At 50.0% G+C, this 15,312-nt stretch overlaps 3 protein-coding genes across 3 annotated transcripts; 2 read left to right on the top strand and 1 right to left on the bottom strand.

The window, feature by feature from the left end:
- The first annotated feature begins 566 nt into the window (after positions 1-566).
- Positions 567-3,790, top strand: LOC131269006 (uncharacterized). The gene is made up of 4 exons (XM_058271315.1): positions 567-578; positions 1,112-1,475; positions 1,579-2,019; positions 3,729-3,790. The coding sequence occupies exons 1-4, from the start codon at positions 567-569 to the stop codon at positions 3,788-3,790; spliced, it is 879 nt and encodes a 292-aa protein (XP_058127298.1).
- Positions 3,791-4,740: 950 nt separating this feature from the next.
- On the bottom strand, positions 4,741-12,538 carry LOC131269005 (uncharacterized). The gene is made up of 5 exons (XM_058271314.1): positions 12,529-12,538; positions 12,310-12,464; positions 7,096-7,346; positions 4,948-5,182; positions 4,741-4,875 (listed from the first exon to the last, which is right to left on the bottom strand). Exons 1-5 carry the CDS (start codon positions 12,536-12,538, stop codon positions 4,741-4,743), a joined length of 786 nt encoding a protein of 261 aa, XP_058127297.1.
- A 175-nt stretch (positions 12,539-12,713) lies between these two features.
- LOC131269155 (peptidoglycan recognition protein-like) lies at positions 12,714-13,879 on the top strand. The gene is made up of 3 exons (XM_058271483.1): positions 12,714-12,831; positions 12,894-13,134; positions 13,205-13,879. Exons 1-3 carry the CDS (start codon positions 12,765-12,767, stop codon positions 13,503-13,505), a joined length of 609 nt encoding a protein of 202 aa, XP_058127466.1. The 5' UTR covers positions 12,714-12,764; the 3' UTR covers positions 13,506-13,879.
- The last annotated feature ends 1,433 nt before the right edge of the window (positions 13,880-15,312 follow it).

Below are 15,312 nucleotides of genomic sequence, written 5' to 3'. Positions count from 1 at the left end.
TAGAGCAAGAAAGAAAGACCCGAAATCCCGCCGAAGCCGCGACGGCACGGTCATCTCCCGGGGCCCGGTTTCGCGGTCATCTCCACACCATCCCAGCCACCGAGGCATCCAGGTTCGAACGTCACCACCATCACCACCACCACCACCCTTGGCGTGGTGCGTGGAATATGGCCAATCAGGCGGGCGCTCGGGCCGCGTGGGCCAGGGAGACCCAGAGACCTTTTGTCTGCTCGTGGGACCGCCGGGCAGCGGTAGCCGGCGGAGCGGTTGCGACGGGGTCGAGGAAGCGAAGCCTCCTCCGCCGGCGCGCCGGTGGTGGGGGAAGATGACTATATTTAAGCCGGCTTCGCACAATGTCCAATCATCACAGACAATCGAGCAGCAGCCGGCTCACACAGCAGCAAACAGCCGAAGCCAGTCCGAGCGTCCGTAGCGTCCTCCAGGCAATCCTTGTTGCCGCGTGTGCAATCCTGATCCGTTGTGGAGTGTTAACACTGTGTGCCCGTGCCGACTGCAGTCGTCGACCATCTTCAACCTCACCAGCAGCGCCGTTTCGTCCAGCAACCATGAAAGTTCTAGTGGTAAGTGTTGTGTGCGGTGCGTTCTATCCAATAAGCCGTGCTCTACAATTGTGCGACACACACGCAGACAAAACCAGTGTCCGGACGCGGTTTCGGCAGGTGCAATGTGACTGATCGTGAACGTGCATTGACGCTAGTGAACCGTCTGTTTGGTCGAAGTTTTAAGTGGTGAGGAAGAGTACAGTACAGCCAGATCGGGTCATTAGATCGTCATTGAAAGATTCATTCAGAGCGCGAGCTCGCTCTGATCCTCGACGGAGGGGTTCACTTCTTCAATCAATTCCAACTCGGCTGCCAGAAGTACGGCACAACTACGCTCGGAGCACTCGGAGTATACAGCCGCAGAATCTCTCGCAATGCGTGTGCAATAGTGGCCTAGTGTTCCTTGAGTTATGGCCATTAGGTCCCGCTGTCCCACCGCTCTTGCTATACTAGAACTAAAGCGTACTAAGGACAGGCTCAGAATCGCAGGTCGTTATCGTAATGGTTCGTTTTGTTTCTCTCCCTCCCATATTTTCCCCGGCCTAAAGGTATTTGCGGCATGCGTGGCTATCGTCGCGGCCCGTCCGGAGCCGCCAGTAGGAGGCTATAGCCATGGTCATCACGGTGGCCACCACGGTGGTGGTGGACACGGTGGCCACAGTGGCTACAACTATGCCCAGCCCCAGCAAACCTACGTCGCCCCGGTGGGCGCTGTGTCGCAGTTCTCGGGCACGGCTTCGTCGGCCACGGCCTCGGCTGGAGCTAGCGCTTTCGATACCCTGAGCTTCGGTGGTGGTGGTGCCGCCGCCGGTTCCAACGCCTTCGCCGGATCGAACGCCTTTGGTGGATCGAACGCCTTCTCCGGTGCCCAGTCCTTCAGCAGCGGCCAGGCTCAGTCCGTCGGCTTCGTCGGTGGTAAGTACGGGCCGAATGATGGTGGATTTGGGATGGCCAAATTCGATCCAGAGATACTGACAGCCGTTCTCTCTCCCTCTCATTCTCCCTCCCGCTCCAGCTCCCCAGCAGCAGATTGTCCAGAAGCACATCTACGTGCACGTGCCGCCACCAGAGCCGGAGCAGTCGTTCCAGCAGCAGATCGTCGCCCCGGGCCTGCGCCAGAAGCACTACAAGATCATCTTCATCAAGACGCCGTCGGTGCAGCCGTCCGCCGCCCAGCTCGCCCTGCAGCAGTCGCAGACCGAGGAGAAGACGATCGTCTACGTGCTGGTGAAGAAACCGGAGGCGCTCGGCGACATCAGCCTGCCCGCCCCGTCCGTCAGCAAGCCAAGCAAGCCGGAGGTCTACTTCATCAAGTACAAGACCAACTCCGAGCAGGTCCCGCTGGCCGTCGGCAGCAGCTCCGGTGCGGTCGCCCAGGCTGACGCCGGACTCGGACTGCTCTCCTCCAGTGGTACCGCATCGGCCACCGCCGGAGCCCACGCCTCGTCCGCTTCACGTAAGTACCTACCTGCTGCTGGAACGCCTCCCCGACTAGAACCTGAGAGAGTTCACTGAACTACCAACACTGTGAACACGGAGTTGGAAAATTCCTGCTTCCCACCCTTCTAGCGCACGCCGAGGTTCAGAGGACAGAAGAGAAACGTGTAAAAGTTTCGAAAACATTCTTCCACCCGTTGTACCGTTGTAGTCAAGGGTCGTAAAACTGTCCAGACTTTGGATGCACCTCCCGGCGTTCGGGCTGGAGTTCGCTACTCTGGAGCTATGAGATGAGGGTTTTTACACCATCTGGCCGGTCGTCAAAAGAACATGTTATAATTTTATAACCCTTAACGGGGCAAACTCTCCACACACTCAGTCCCACCCGGTCGATCTGAGCTGAGGTCTAACGGCATGCACCTTATAACCTACGGTGCATGATGCAGCCGTTTTTCCGTTCCCAAAAACCGGTTGCCATGCTGACCCCTCGGAGTCGCACGGAGGCATTCTTTCCACCATTCTCTTTCAAACAGCATCCCCTCGTGGAGTTGCTTCGCTAGATGAACACTACTATGAGGCAAGTCTGAGACCTAAGTCGACACTTCTAGCGGCAGATATTTCCCAGATCTCCTGGATTCGTCGAGCCTTCGTTGCTTCTGCGTCTACCGACGTCGGATTATTGCCCCATTATCCCTCGCCCTTTCCTCCCCTCTCCACCCTCATACTCACTGACCCACACTTTCTCTCCCCCTTACCGAACGCGACGTGGTTCGAGGGATAGGAGCGTCGGCTTAGGAGATTTCGTTAAAAAATTCGAAAACAAAGGAAATCCCAAAATCCCGCCGACTACGACACGGAAACTGCCGAAATGACAATGAATATTCGAGCACGCGGTGAAAAACTTTCACTAAATGCATAACTTATGCGGTGACGTTATTACGGCAGGTTTTGTTCCCCGCCCCCCCCCCCCATCGGGAGGATCCCCGAATCCTTATGCCGGGCGGAGTCTGTTTGTTTCCTTTGAATGATTTCTTGATTTCTCCGAAAAGATCAATAGCGTCGTACCACTTTCCCTCTCTGTTTCGTTTTTCCTCCCTTCCTCCCTCCTTCCCACCCTTTCGTACCCGCCCTTCGTACGATGATCGATCACGGGCACCGGGTGGAATGCCTTTTCGAGCTTGCCGTGGGAATGCAGGAGAGTTTGGAGAGAGGGGAGAAGCCACCCTAAGGGAAGGAAGCGAGCGCTTGCACTTTCGTTCAACGCTGGAAGGGTTCTGCCGCTCCCTCCTTTCAAGACGGTCAAAACATCTTGCCGCTTGACTCTGCTATCTCCTCCCTCTGTTTCCCTGTTTTCGTAAAACGATGGCATTTCCAAACCGCTCCGGTGTGTTTTATTAAACTCACTCATTAGCTGCCCGCTTTCCTGTCATGGCAGGCAGAGAGCGCTTATACCGTTTAGCGTTTCGATGAATTATTAATGAACTCACCAATGGTCGGTTTTTGCTTTGACACTCGATTGCTTTCGGGGTTTTGGTTTGAATTCGGATGAACATTTGCATCGCCCTACGAACAGCCTCCGGTGAACTCCAAACCTCCAAACTCGTTTGGTGACAGGAACCGGCTGATATGACAGCCAAGGGAGGTTGTTGCAGCTTGCTTGAACCACAATCACTTACACACTGCAGTGGTTGATTTAATTTTGTGAATTTTCTTCCATTTCTTCTTCAGACCTCCCGGCTCAGGCGTACGGCGCCCCTGGTGGACACCATCACGGACACGGATACGCCTAAAAAGGCACACCATGATGACCGACCCGAGCGGTCGGGCCCGATGATAAAGGGCTCGCCCCCGCAGGCAGCAGAATCCCCTCCCCCTGAAATCCCCCCGAATTCCCAGGCGTTTGCTTTAACGCAAAGCGAACGCACTTTAATGTTTAGCTAGCACAATTTTTGCGACGATGAAGCTGATGAAGCAGAAAATTATCAAGAAAACCGCAGAAAAAAAAATAACAAAAAGTACGGAAAAAATAGTATAACGGTGACAAATTTTAGTAACTTAAGAAGTACAACGCAACAGACGTAAACCACACACAAACACAAACAAGCGAATGCAAAGGCGGCGCTCGGCTACCCCGGAGGTCACGACAATGGAAGGCACTAACGCGCCAACCCGAGTCGTATAAACCGTCCCTCCAGTGGTAGCCAAAGCAGTAGTAGCCATTAGAAATCTCGGTTAAATTATTTCTTTCCCCTTTTCTTTCTCGTGCTTGAGCTGTTCGGGGGTGTGCAGTAGTTGGTTCCTTCCCCTGCGAACGCGGAACAAAACATACACTGCCAATTTTAGCAAGGAATTTTCTTTCACTCGACCCCGGCCCAAAACCCGGGCAGCTCGACACGATCGCTTCTCTGTTTCTGTAACTGTACTATTTTGTTTGTTTACTTTTTCCATCTTTTCCTCACTTTTGTTTTGTAATATTTAAGGAGTATCAAATAAAAGTCACGCTCGTTTCCGAGCGATAAAGAGAGACGAAATGCGGTTACGATTTGCTGTTCCGGGACTTCATCTGAACATCCGAAAAGCAGGTGATAATAGGAGCTCATCCTCCGGTTAGTCCGCCTCTGGCAGCGGACTCTCCTCCTCCTCCTCCTCCTCGTCGTTGTCGTCCTCGTCCTGCGCTGGTTCCTCGGGTAGGCTGTATAGCCGCAAGAGCTTGTGGTAAAGGTACTCGCTGAGAATGTACCTATAGCGGTACGCCGTAGCTGTTGCTGGGGCTTTGACTCGGTAGCGGCGGTGCACCGTACTCGGTCGGGGGCGTTGGGACGCCACTCTCCGGATATGGTCCACCGCCATTACTCCCCTGCTCGCCGGACGCGCGCTAGGCAAGTGAAAGACAGAATAGCCCAGATAGAGATGCGGGAGAGGTCGCCCGAAGTTGCTGTTTGCTCACCTGTGTTTTGTAGCGGATGAAGTAGACCTCCGGCTTCGAGGGTGGCGTCGGTGCCGCCGTCGGTATGACGATCTCTTCCGGCTCGTCCTGCTTCTTCACCAGCACGTACACGAGCGTCTTCTCCTCGTTCTGCTGGACCGGCGGCAGGACGGGCGGGGCGGCCGTGGCCGGCGACGGTGCCTTGATGAAGACGATCTTGTAGTGCTTCTGGGGCGGTGGCACCACGATCGGTTTCCTGCAACCAATCGCCAAGGCGAGGAGTAGTTGCACGAAAGTAGGACAGGTACGGCACACGCGCAGGGTGGGAGCGATGGAGGGGGGGGGGGGGAGGAAAGAAAGTGAAGAAAGTCCGGGGTAAAATAACAGGAAATAAGCGACCAACGGAAGGGAGGGGAGGGGGGGGGGGAGTGGAGGGTTGAGTGGGTAGGAGGGAAAAGTGAAAACGCAAACGAAAAATCGAAAGATGAATTATGACGCCCCTTTGGGACGGCTGAATGCCAAAACCGCGATTTCGCGCGGAAACATGGGACAATATTGAGCGACAGCTTTGGTTCACCCGGTCCCCACACCTGGTTTTTATGGCACAATAGTGGTTCCGCCTGCCCTGCACCACGCCCTGCTCCTCCGGCCGCCGCCGCTCGAGCACGCTCAAAGAGGAAAGCGCCCCCGAGAGCGCAACACACCACACGGAACCGGTTCACAAAAACCCATCCAACCGACCCATCTCCATGAAGCGACAGGCCGTTGCGGCTGGGATGCGCCGAGTGCCTGCGGCCATCGAACCCATTACGCAACGTGCCAATGCCATCTCGGGGCCGGGCCATGTCGATTAGCGAAGCGGTGCCGGTGGAGGACCGGCGATGGAGGAGCAGGAGCAGGAGTAGGAGGAGCACGAACAACGAAATTAATTCGAGTGTCCGGTGTCATCAGTTGCTTTGGGATGCCGGCGTATACCGGACCAGTTCAGCCCTTACGCGCCCAAAGCGACACAAGGATGGAAAGCGATATCGATCGGTGGCGATGGTGGTGTTGGTGGTTACGACACAACCATCGGTGCGCGGGCCGTGTGAATTTGACATTTCGGCTCAGCTCGGCCACTGAGCCGATTCCTGCAACAGCCTGCAAGAGGTCACAATGGGTCGGAGGTCGAAGTGGCGTCACTTATCAACAACCAACTGCAGAGGTCCTGGGAGTTCCCCTGGTTGCGGTTTCGCTATACCATTGCATGCGATAACTCTCTCGACTTGATCCTCGGTTATTGCATATGCCAAGCGGTGAATAACCTACGATCTTCTTATTTCGTACGACTTGTAAACTAATGATGTAAGCAAGAGTGGGAGGGTAGAATCTTACTATTCTATTGATTGACTTAAATCCTCATCGGTAGTTTTTGTAACTCAATTCTTAGCAGAGATTCGAATCCCGATAGAGTTAACGAGTAACTAAGAAAGTCGTCACACCGACTCTAAGCTCTAATAAAGGATATCAATCCGAAGTAGGAACTCGAATCCCAGGAGTGAGTAAAAGAGTTACTAGTCGCCACAGAGATTTGAGTCCTTACAAGAAATCAAATCCCAATTAGGGATTCAAACCCCAATCGAGGATTCGTCTTTCAATAAGGGATTAGAATCTGAAACAGGGACTCTTATCCCATAAAACTGTTTTAATCATCTGGTTGGGATTCCAATCCCTATTCGGGATTCGATTTCTCGTTACAGATTCAAATCTCTGTGGCGACTAGTAGCTCTTGGGATTTGAATTTCTACTTGGGAGGTCTCCTAGGAACATCTAAAAAGAGTTATTATTCTCATCACTATTGTAAACGTACCACCATAAACATCTCCAACCGGAAGACTTCTCGCAAGGAATTGTTGATGCTGTCTATCTTCGACAGTTCTCAAAATGGAGACAATCTGAAAAGTGTTACGACCACCTACCGACTCCTTTTAGACGCTTCCATAGGTCTCCTCAGAGGATTAAGTAATAATAGGCATCCTACTATATCCCTACTCATAGTGAGCGTCACACTTGGAATTGTTTATACTGCCTATCCTCCTCATCAGACCTCCTAACTGGGGTAAACTGAAACGAGCATCTACCGACTTCTTTTCGAACTCTCAATTGGGGTTTCCAGGGTTCAGATCCTACCTGGTCGTTTGGTACTCCGGCTCCGGTGGTGGCACATGCACGTACACGTGCTTGTGTATGACCGGGGCTTGCGTCGGTGGCCCATACTCGGACGTGGCCGACCCGTAGCTGTTGACTGAGATCGAGGGTGACGGTGGCGGTGGTCCGTAGCTGTAACCGAGACTCCCGGACGGTCCTCCACTAGAACTGCTAGGTCCGATCGACCCGGAAGAAGGTCCTATAACTGGAGGCTCTGGACGACCCGCAACCAGCTGATCACAGGGAAAAAACGAAAAAGTGAGAGAGAGAGGGAGAGAGAGAGAGAGAGAGAGAGAGAGAGAGAGAGAGAGAGAGAGAGAGAGAGAAAGAGTCACTTCAGAGGCATTACAGGCGGTGGTTTGGTCTAGCAAATTTCTGAGGAGCTTAAACTTCCTGGTTCACTTCCCACCCGAGATTTGTTTCATTGCTTGATTGATAGCTGATCTTCGAATTACTAGAAACTGTTTCTATATTGCTTATGGACACTTGAGAGAACACATGGCATAATGTCATCAGAAGAGGGTGCCTTCTTGGGGAAAGAATAGGTCAAGCACCTATTGATTGCTGATTGTTGTCAGTTTTTCGTTTTGGTTGGTTCTCCTCGCAGACAGTTTGATTGAATCAACCGCAAGAACTCACCGCTGCTAGCGCCGAACACACAAGAATCACTCGTCGATGGTGTGACATGATGGCGATGGCCCAGTTACCGGGTCAAAATACACACACGCACATGTACACTGGCACACAGCTAGAAGTCGTTGCTGGGTTTTTGGATATAAGGTGCACAAACATTGACCTCAGAATTCGGCCCGCGTCCGTTCTAGGTGTATCTAACAGCTATGACTACTATATAGAGACGTTCAGGCCGTGCTGGTACAGCGGGATTACTCTGGCTTTGTTTGCCTCTACCCTCCGATGCGCCCTGTCAGAACGCTAACAATCCACTAAGCTGCGCTGGCACGTAATAGTTGCATTTTATAGCGGCCGAATGCAGCCAAAGGCCTAAAACAAACATCATCGCCCGAATATCTGAAGGTGCACCGATTTTGCAAACCATCGGAGCAGATCGGGGCACTCCATCACCGAGTGCCAGGCATTACCTCCTCCCTCAAACCCGCCGTCGAGGTATCAAAGCGAGTGCGCCAAAGATTTCAAACCGCCAATTTTCCCCAATGGTGCCCACCCGACCCACCCCCTTCACGCCTATGCGGCGAGAAAAGCGTCGGCACACGGGATCGGCGTGCGACATCGGGAAAAATGGTGCATACATGAGACCGATTTGCAAACGTCCATGCAGACGAGCAGCCAGCGCAGCGAAAGGGAGGTGTTCGGTTTCGGATCGGGTGTAAATTCGATCAACGGCGGGGTGGGAGGGCTGCAGGATGAGCCGGTGTTTGCATTAGGCATCACCGCATCCCATATACCCGCTACCCCTTGCACAAAAAAAAAAACCGACGTTACTTGGCACGTTACTTCGCGCGTTCGCCTTTTGTTTTCATCATTCAACCGATTACTTTATTTTTATTTCTTTCGTTTTCTTTTTTTCTGTGGAGCTCGGTTTCCAGGTTTTAGACTCTTTTCCAGTGCACCCTGAGAGAGGGAGAGAGTGCCATCGCACTGCATCGCAGCATCGTGCGGCGAATGCAGTTTTGCAATCGAACCGACTACAGTCGAACCCCTCCAAGCGAGCCACTTTTCTCACCTGTTAGTGAGAAGATTTTATTCGTAGCAATTGTCTTGTTAGTATCTGCCGAGCCAGTTTCATATGCTACTACAATATCGATTTTAACGAGGGACTTTTAGTTAACGGTAGTTTGGAAAATAGGGGTAGATTTTCAATTCCTACTCTTCTATTTTATTTCCAGTATCAAAAAATACAAACTCATAATCAAGTGAGATGAAATCGGATATTTATAAAGGGCACGCAGAAGCGTTTTCCTACAATCATAGGGTATGAAAGCCAAAATTAATATTGACAGATTGAGCAGCGGAATCACACGACTTTATTAACTATTACGCTTCGTTTTCCCGTTTCTTCGCTGGCAAAGAAGTCAAAAACATCAACAAAGATGCTCAACGTCCAACTACACCAAAAGCAATAAGTTATATTTAATCCTTCGCTCTCTGTAAAACGTCCAAAAGTTTTCTAGCAACTATTTTGCTTTTATCTAAAGTTATAACGAATGTGAAACTAGAGTTAGTTGACCAAAAAGTTATAATTTAAAGACAATAATTGTGTCACTGCTATTTGCAAAACAGATTCTTTCGTTCTGTTCCGTCCCGTTTCACTTTCGTCAGAATTAAATAACATTCATATTTAGGTTTTTTTAAATATAAAATCTAATTCATTCCAAACAGACTTTGTGTAACCCTTTTTTTAATGTTCAGGGGATTATTTGAACATGGTTAACATCCTTTTCGTTTGTCGTTGGTGGTGGACAAAGTTAATTTCTAAATTTTCCTCTAAATATATTCATTAAAATAAACCAGTAAGAGCTTTCGACCTATGAAAAATTCATAAATTGATTGAATAAAACAGAATTTTATTCACTTTCAATCTAGTGAAGATCGCAAAGCCAACCGAGCAAAGGTTCTACGTTATGCAGGTTCGACTGTACTGGCGGTAACGAATCGGAGACTTGGCGCACGAACCTCCGCAATGAGGTGCTACTGCCAAGATAGTCGATTAGGTGTCTGGGCCCTACTATCACCTACACCCACCCGCCTTCCACACCCCTTAGCACAGGCGAAGGAGGGGGGGACATCAGAAACAATGGACTGTGCGAAGGGGGGCGGTGTTTTGTCCGAGGCGCTGCTCTGTATGCTAATGACTGTTTTGACGCCAACCACCAACATGCACTTTGGTTGGACTTTGCGAACGAACCGAACTGTCGCGGGCGAAGGCATCTCATCACTGTTCTTGCGAACGAAATGTTTCCGCAAGTTTGCACGGGAAAGTGAATCCAACAACTGCCCTTGCGAGAGGGTCCACTGTGCGATGGAAAGTCAATCATTAGCATTAACCGAGGTCGGGGTGGATAAGAGTCGGGAGATCGGGAGGAAGCCGCCAATGTTTCGGCTACTGCCTACCGGTATCCATTACTACCCTATTAAACACCGATGACGACAATGCGATGGACGACAAACCCGGGGGAGAAGGAGGCGTTGAATCAACGAGTTGGAACGTTAAACGAATAAACCAAACGCGAACAGCTCCCAGAATTCACCCACACCTCGCATGCCGAGTTAGGCAAGAAGTTTGCAGAGCAACATGCAGCAGATGCACTGGATCACCTCCATCGCCATTTGCACGCAAGTTCGTGAGTCCCGGCGGGCGGCTTCACTAGCGCAACCATTGTCGCATGAGAACGCAGCTGAAAAATAGCGGTATCAGCACCAGAAACCACCACCTCGCAGCCCAGGCTAATCGGTTTCATCTCCAACCCCTTACTAGACAACCTTTCCAAGCGGGTTGTGGCTTGGGATGCTCCAAGCGATACGTTTGATCTCTGCATCCCACGAGATCTGGTAGAGCATTCCCAGATTGCGGCGAGCTGCAAGATCGAATCAATTTGTTCTCCCATCACCCACTGCACGGTACGCTTCACAGGATCGGAAAAAGTGCATGCATTGCATTGCTGAAGAGTACTCCCCGGGGGCCTCCATCGTGCTGGTACGAATTATGCAACTGCCACACATCTGTCGGTGTACGCGGAAGGCATTAATCTGTATGCAGGGAGGGCAGCCATTTGTGTTGGCTGAGGTGTTAACGACCAACTAATAACTTCATCCACAGAAATGCTTTGCTCAAGAATTTGAAGTAGACAATACACTGTATTCAATCTATGTAGAGTTGTTCCTACGTTGCTACAATTTGTATGATTCAATTATTTAAACCAAGGAGAACATTAAGAGTATAGAGATGTTTGTCATTGGACAATTTTAATATATCTGTTCTTTGTTTATCTTCAATGCTGAATTCATTAACTATTAAAAACGAAAAACTAAAAACAAACAAAGTGAAAGCATTGATTTATCTTGATGACATTTTCTTACATTACTAAGTGAGCCTATAGCGACTGACTGCAGTATTCTCTCCGAGAACGTTTAACGTATACGGTTTTAATACTATTAAATATTACTTAATATACGAAAATTTGATTGATTACATTAACGTGAATTATAGACATCAATGTAAAGATTTTATCAAAGGCGAGAAATATTCTCAGACTAGTTTAAGGATAATGAACATGTATCATCAAAAGAAATACCCAGCACATTTTCAAATATCGTAAGTTTGCATTAAAAAAATTATTTTAACTGTTTTCGTTTGTCAAACATTTCAGATTATCAATCTAAAATCGTGTTAAAAAATATTCAATAAAAAAGTACCTTAAATTACTTGTCAATCAGGTTCATCGAAAATGTTATGCGTGGAAAATTATTCTCTGGCAAACTTTTTGTTGGTTTTTCAACAAAACAAAACATTTCAATGAAATAACAAAAAGGAAAATGGAAGTTTAATTCAGATTTAATTCCTTATTAAAAGTGTGTGGTTTAATGATATTTGAACTTTTATAAATTTTGAAACGAAATATAGAATGGTGAATGTATTGCATGTGCTTGGAGCCTTCAACTTATAGCTGCTTGGGGCCTCTAGAACGCTCAGTCCGCATCTACTACTACACAGGTTTCAACAACAGGAAGCAAGTTTTATAATATCGTAATAATATCGATTGGAACGGAGTTTTATACATCAATTACTTTAGTGAAGAGTAGAAATAAGTAGTAAAACAAAAATCTTATGTTGCGTGATAAATAATACTCGTTTTGTTAGCGTTCCTGTGTTCCGGCTGTTAGATGAGACGTAAATAAACCGAAACGAGCAAATATGTATAAACAAGTGATTATTAACACATTTCGAGCAAAAAAGCGAATATTAAAACCAGCAAATTAAGTTCTTCTACTGCTTCTTCTTCCTAGCATAACGAGAATTAGAGCAAGAAAATATTTCAATAAACAATAAGTAACAACATTACTATCAACATCTGTACCTAGTAGCGAACAAAAATGCAAAAAACAGATAGCACTTTTGCACAGCTTCTTAAAAAGAGATCTTCTTAGTCGCGAGGTTTTTAGTTAAAACGCCATTAGACAGAGTCTGCATTACGTCAAGCTTGACTCATCGTTTCGTACATCGTCCATGAACGGTCGATTAGCTTTCTGCTCCGACGACAGGGGATTCCACCAAACGGCGCCTGTCTGTGTTTTGGTTCTTTTTCTTCCGCCACTTCTTGACTTTGGCCGCGAACTGGTTCCGATGACCCCGAGCGGGGGAACCCAGACGAGTGCTAAAACAAACGCAAAGAATACCAGTTTAACAGCGTGCACAATCGTTCTACCAATCTGACTTACACACACACATACTTGTGGGATGCAAACAGAAAAATCCCCTACGTTCTGTGATCTTGCCTCGATGCGTGATGACAATTACAGATTCCGCCTGCAGTGCGGTCGATTCTGCTGGTTGTGTTGGTGTTTGTGGCTCAGGTTTGGCATTCTGTCTGCTGAAACGCAGTCTGACACGAGCCGCACTCCTGATAAGACCGATCGCTAGACGGGATTGAGGTTCAGTTTCGGTTCCGAAGGAGATGGTGACTTTTGGTGATGTAACGTCCGTCGTCTTGCTGTGTGGCGTTCTCGTTTCGCTTCAGCACGGTAAGCATTGCCTAGGATCGCTAAGGGTGCGAATCGTGACTGGTTTGTTGTTGCCGTCGCAGGAGTCGTGGTGGCGCAGGATGCGGCTCCGGAGTCGGCCTGCATGGCGGGTGTGGTGAAGCGGTCGGCGTGGGGGGCCGCCAAGTCCACGAACGTCACCTACCAGCTGAAACCGGTCCCGACTGTCATCGTCCACCATACGACCGGTGACCGGTGTATGTCGGCTCCGGGCTGCCGGGAGTTGGTGCGCAACATACAGACCTACCATCAGACGCAGAACGGCTGGAGCGATATTGGTTACAAGTGAGACGCCACCATTCGGCTTCTAGCCCCCGCTGAAACTGATGTTGATCCGGTTGATTTTCGCTTGCAGCTTCCTGATCGGGAGTAGCTTCGTGTACGAAGGCATCGGATGGCATCGAGCAGGGGCGCACCTTCGAGGGCGCAACGACAAATCCATCGGCGTTGCATTCATCGGCAACTACGATCTGGAGCGGCCGACCGCACGCCAGCTGCAGCTGCTGAACACTCTGCTCCAGTGCGGGGTGGAGCTTGGCGAGCTGTCCGACGAGTACCGGCTGTACGGGGCGATGCAACTGCAGAGTACCAACAGCCCCGGCAAGTTCCTGCACGCCAAGCTGCAGGAGCACGACCATTGGCGGGAGGATATCTAACACCAATCCTCAGCGATCCATTCGATTGGAAATCACTAGAAGTAAATGATGAGCCAGATGTAATCTTCACCTTGCGTCGTAGTTTAAGACAAACCTTGGCCTAGAACACCACACCAACAAACGCTGACAGCACCGAAAAGGAATCCGAACTCGTGTCTGCTGCTTCGATTGATTTTTGCAACTGAACACCTAGGGGCAGATTGGGTAAGCATTCTCCCCCAGCAAAATCAAGTTTGTAAGACTTCCGAGAAGCAACGATAGGAGGTACCAGAGCGCCGGCAGGAGGAGAGCTTAGAACATGTTGTGTGTGTGTGTATATTATATACGTGTGTGTGTTTGAGTAAAAATAAAATATAGGAAAAATGGAAAACCCTTTCCACCTGCAAGGTTTTGCTTTAGTTTTATGTTCTGTTCTTTCTGCTGGATGCCATTCGCCCACCTTTACACCCACCGCTCTCCTCTCCCCTCTGTGCCTCCTAGAAAGGAACAGGAGGAGGGAGAGGGGGGGGAAGCGTGCAACAAAACGATAGCGATTTTCCACCATCCGAAATAAACAAAAACGACCAGCAAAGAAGCGAACAAAACGCTAAACGATGGGGAAAAACTACCAGTCGACTACTGGTCGAAGAAAACTGTTACTTCAGTCCCTGTCAGGGCCGTGTAGGGTCGGTGGAGGTGGAGGTGGCTCAGCGATTGGGGGAAGGAATGGCAGAAGATTGGGGTCATGTCCTGAGGGTCGCGCGAAGCCCCCGGGGTAAGGGTTCGGGTTTCCCTGTTCGTTCGCTCGTGCGCGACCGATGATCAGTTCGAAGGCGCGTATACCGAGGCGCACACCGTCACGGTTCACCGAGTCGCACCGGGGGCATGATGTATATATCGGTTCGGTGACGGGTCCACGGGGTCCTCGCTGGTTTCTCGCTCGGTCAGGACGAAAACCGAACGGAAAGGATTGGAACGAGACGGCTAACGAGCCACGTTGCTGCTGCTGCTGGTGTCTGAGTACTGGAGACGTACCACTGGTGCCACGGCGCGGGCCGGAAAAGGATAGGAACACACATCCTGAGCTGCCCACAGCCTCAGCAAGTGGCGTGCGCTTGCGTTTCCCACAGTATCCTTCGAGTCCACGAAGGGGACGGACGCGCCAACGGTTGGTCGCAGCTTCAAGCACACTGTAGGTCTCTGATCGCAGATTTCGACAGGCAGGCACAGCAGGCGTACTCAAAGCCGTCGTTCGCCAACTCCAGCGAGTCCTGCGAGAATCGATTTTCTAAGTACATGCCGGACGACTCCGGTGGCAGCAATCAGTGTCGTGTGGAGCGCACTCTTGGCATCTCTGTGGTTCGGTGATAGTTCAGGTTCCAATATCAACGATATTACGCCACCGTTTGGACGCGTACATGGACCAACAATTATGCTGTCGACTATCCCGGCGATGAGCTGTGGCGACAAGCTAGTGCATGATTCCAGCCTAAAGAACGGCGCATCCTCCAACTGGACCTGCTGAATCCCAAATGGACTCACTCTCCGAGAGCGGAGCCATCTTGAAAGCCATCCGAGGGTTGGAGCACAACGCGGCAGAACAATAGGGCAAAAATCAGCGACAAGAAAAAGAGAGAAAGCGAACAAAACAGAACGAAGGCGAAAGAAAGAGCGGGTGAGCAATAATGGGAAGAGAAACAGGTGCGAGTGAGAAGGAGTGAGTGAAAACTCTGCTGACGTGCACAGGTGCCAGCAAAATAGTGGTCAGCAGCAGGACTGCAGAAGCATACTAGAATCGGCTACTGCCAGGAAGTAAGGACATACCAGA

The sequence above is a fragment of the Anopheles coustani genome, chromosome X (assembly GCF_943734705.1).
Source record: "Anopheles coustani chromosome X, idAnoCousDA_361_x.2, whole genome shotgun sequence".
Classification (NCBI taxonomy): domain Eukaryota; kingdom Metazoa; phylum Arthropoda; class Insecta; order Diptera; family Culicidae; genus Anopheles; species Anopheles coustani.
This window is presented reverse-complemented; position numbering and strand designations above follow the sequence as displayed.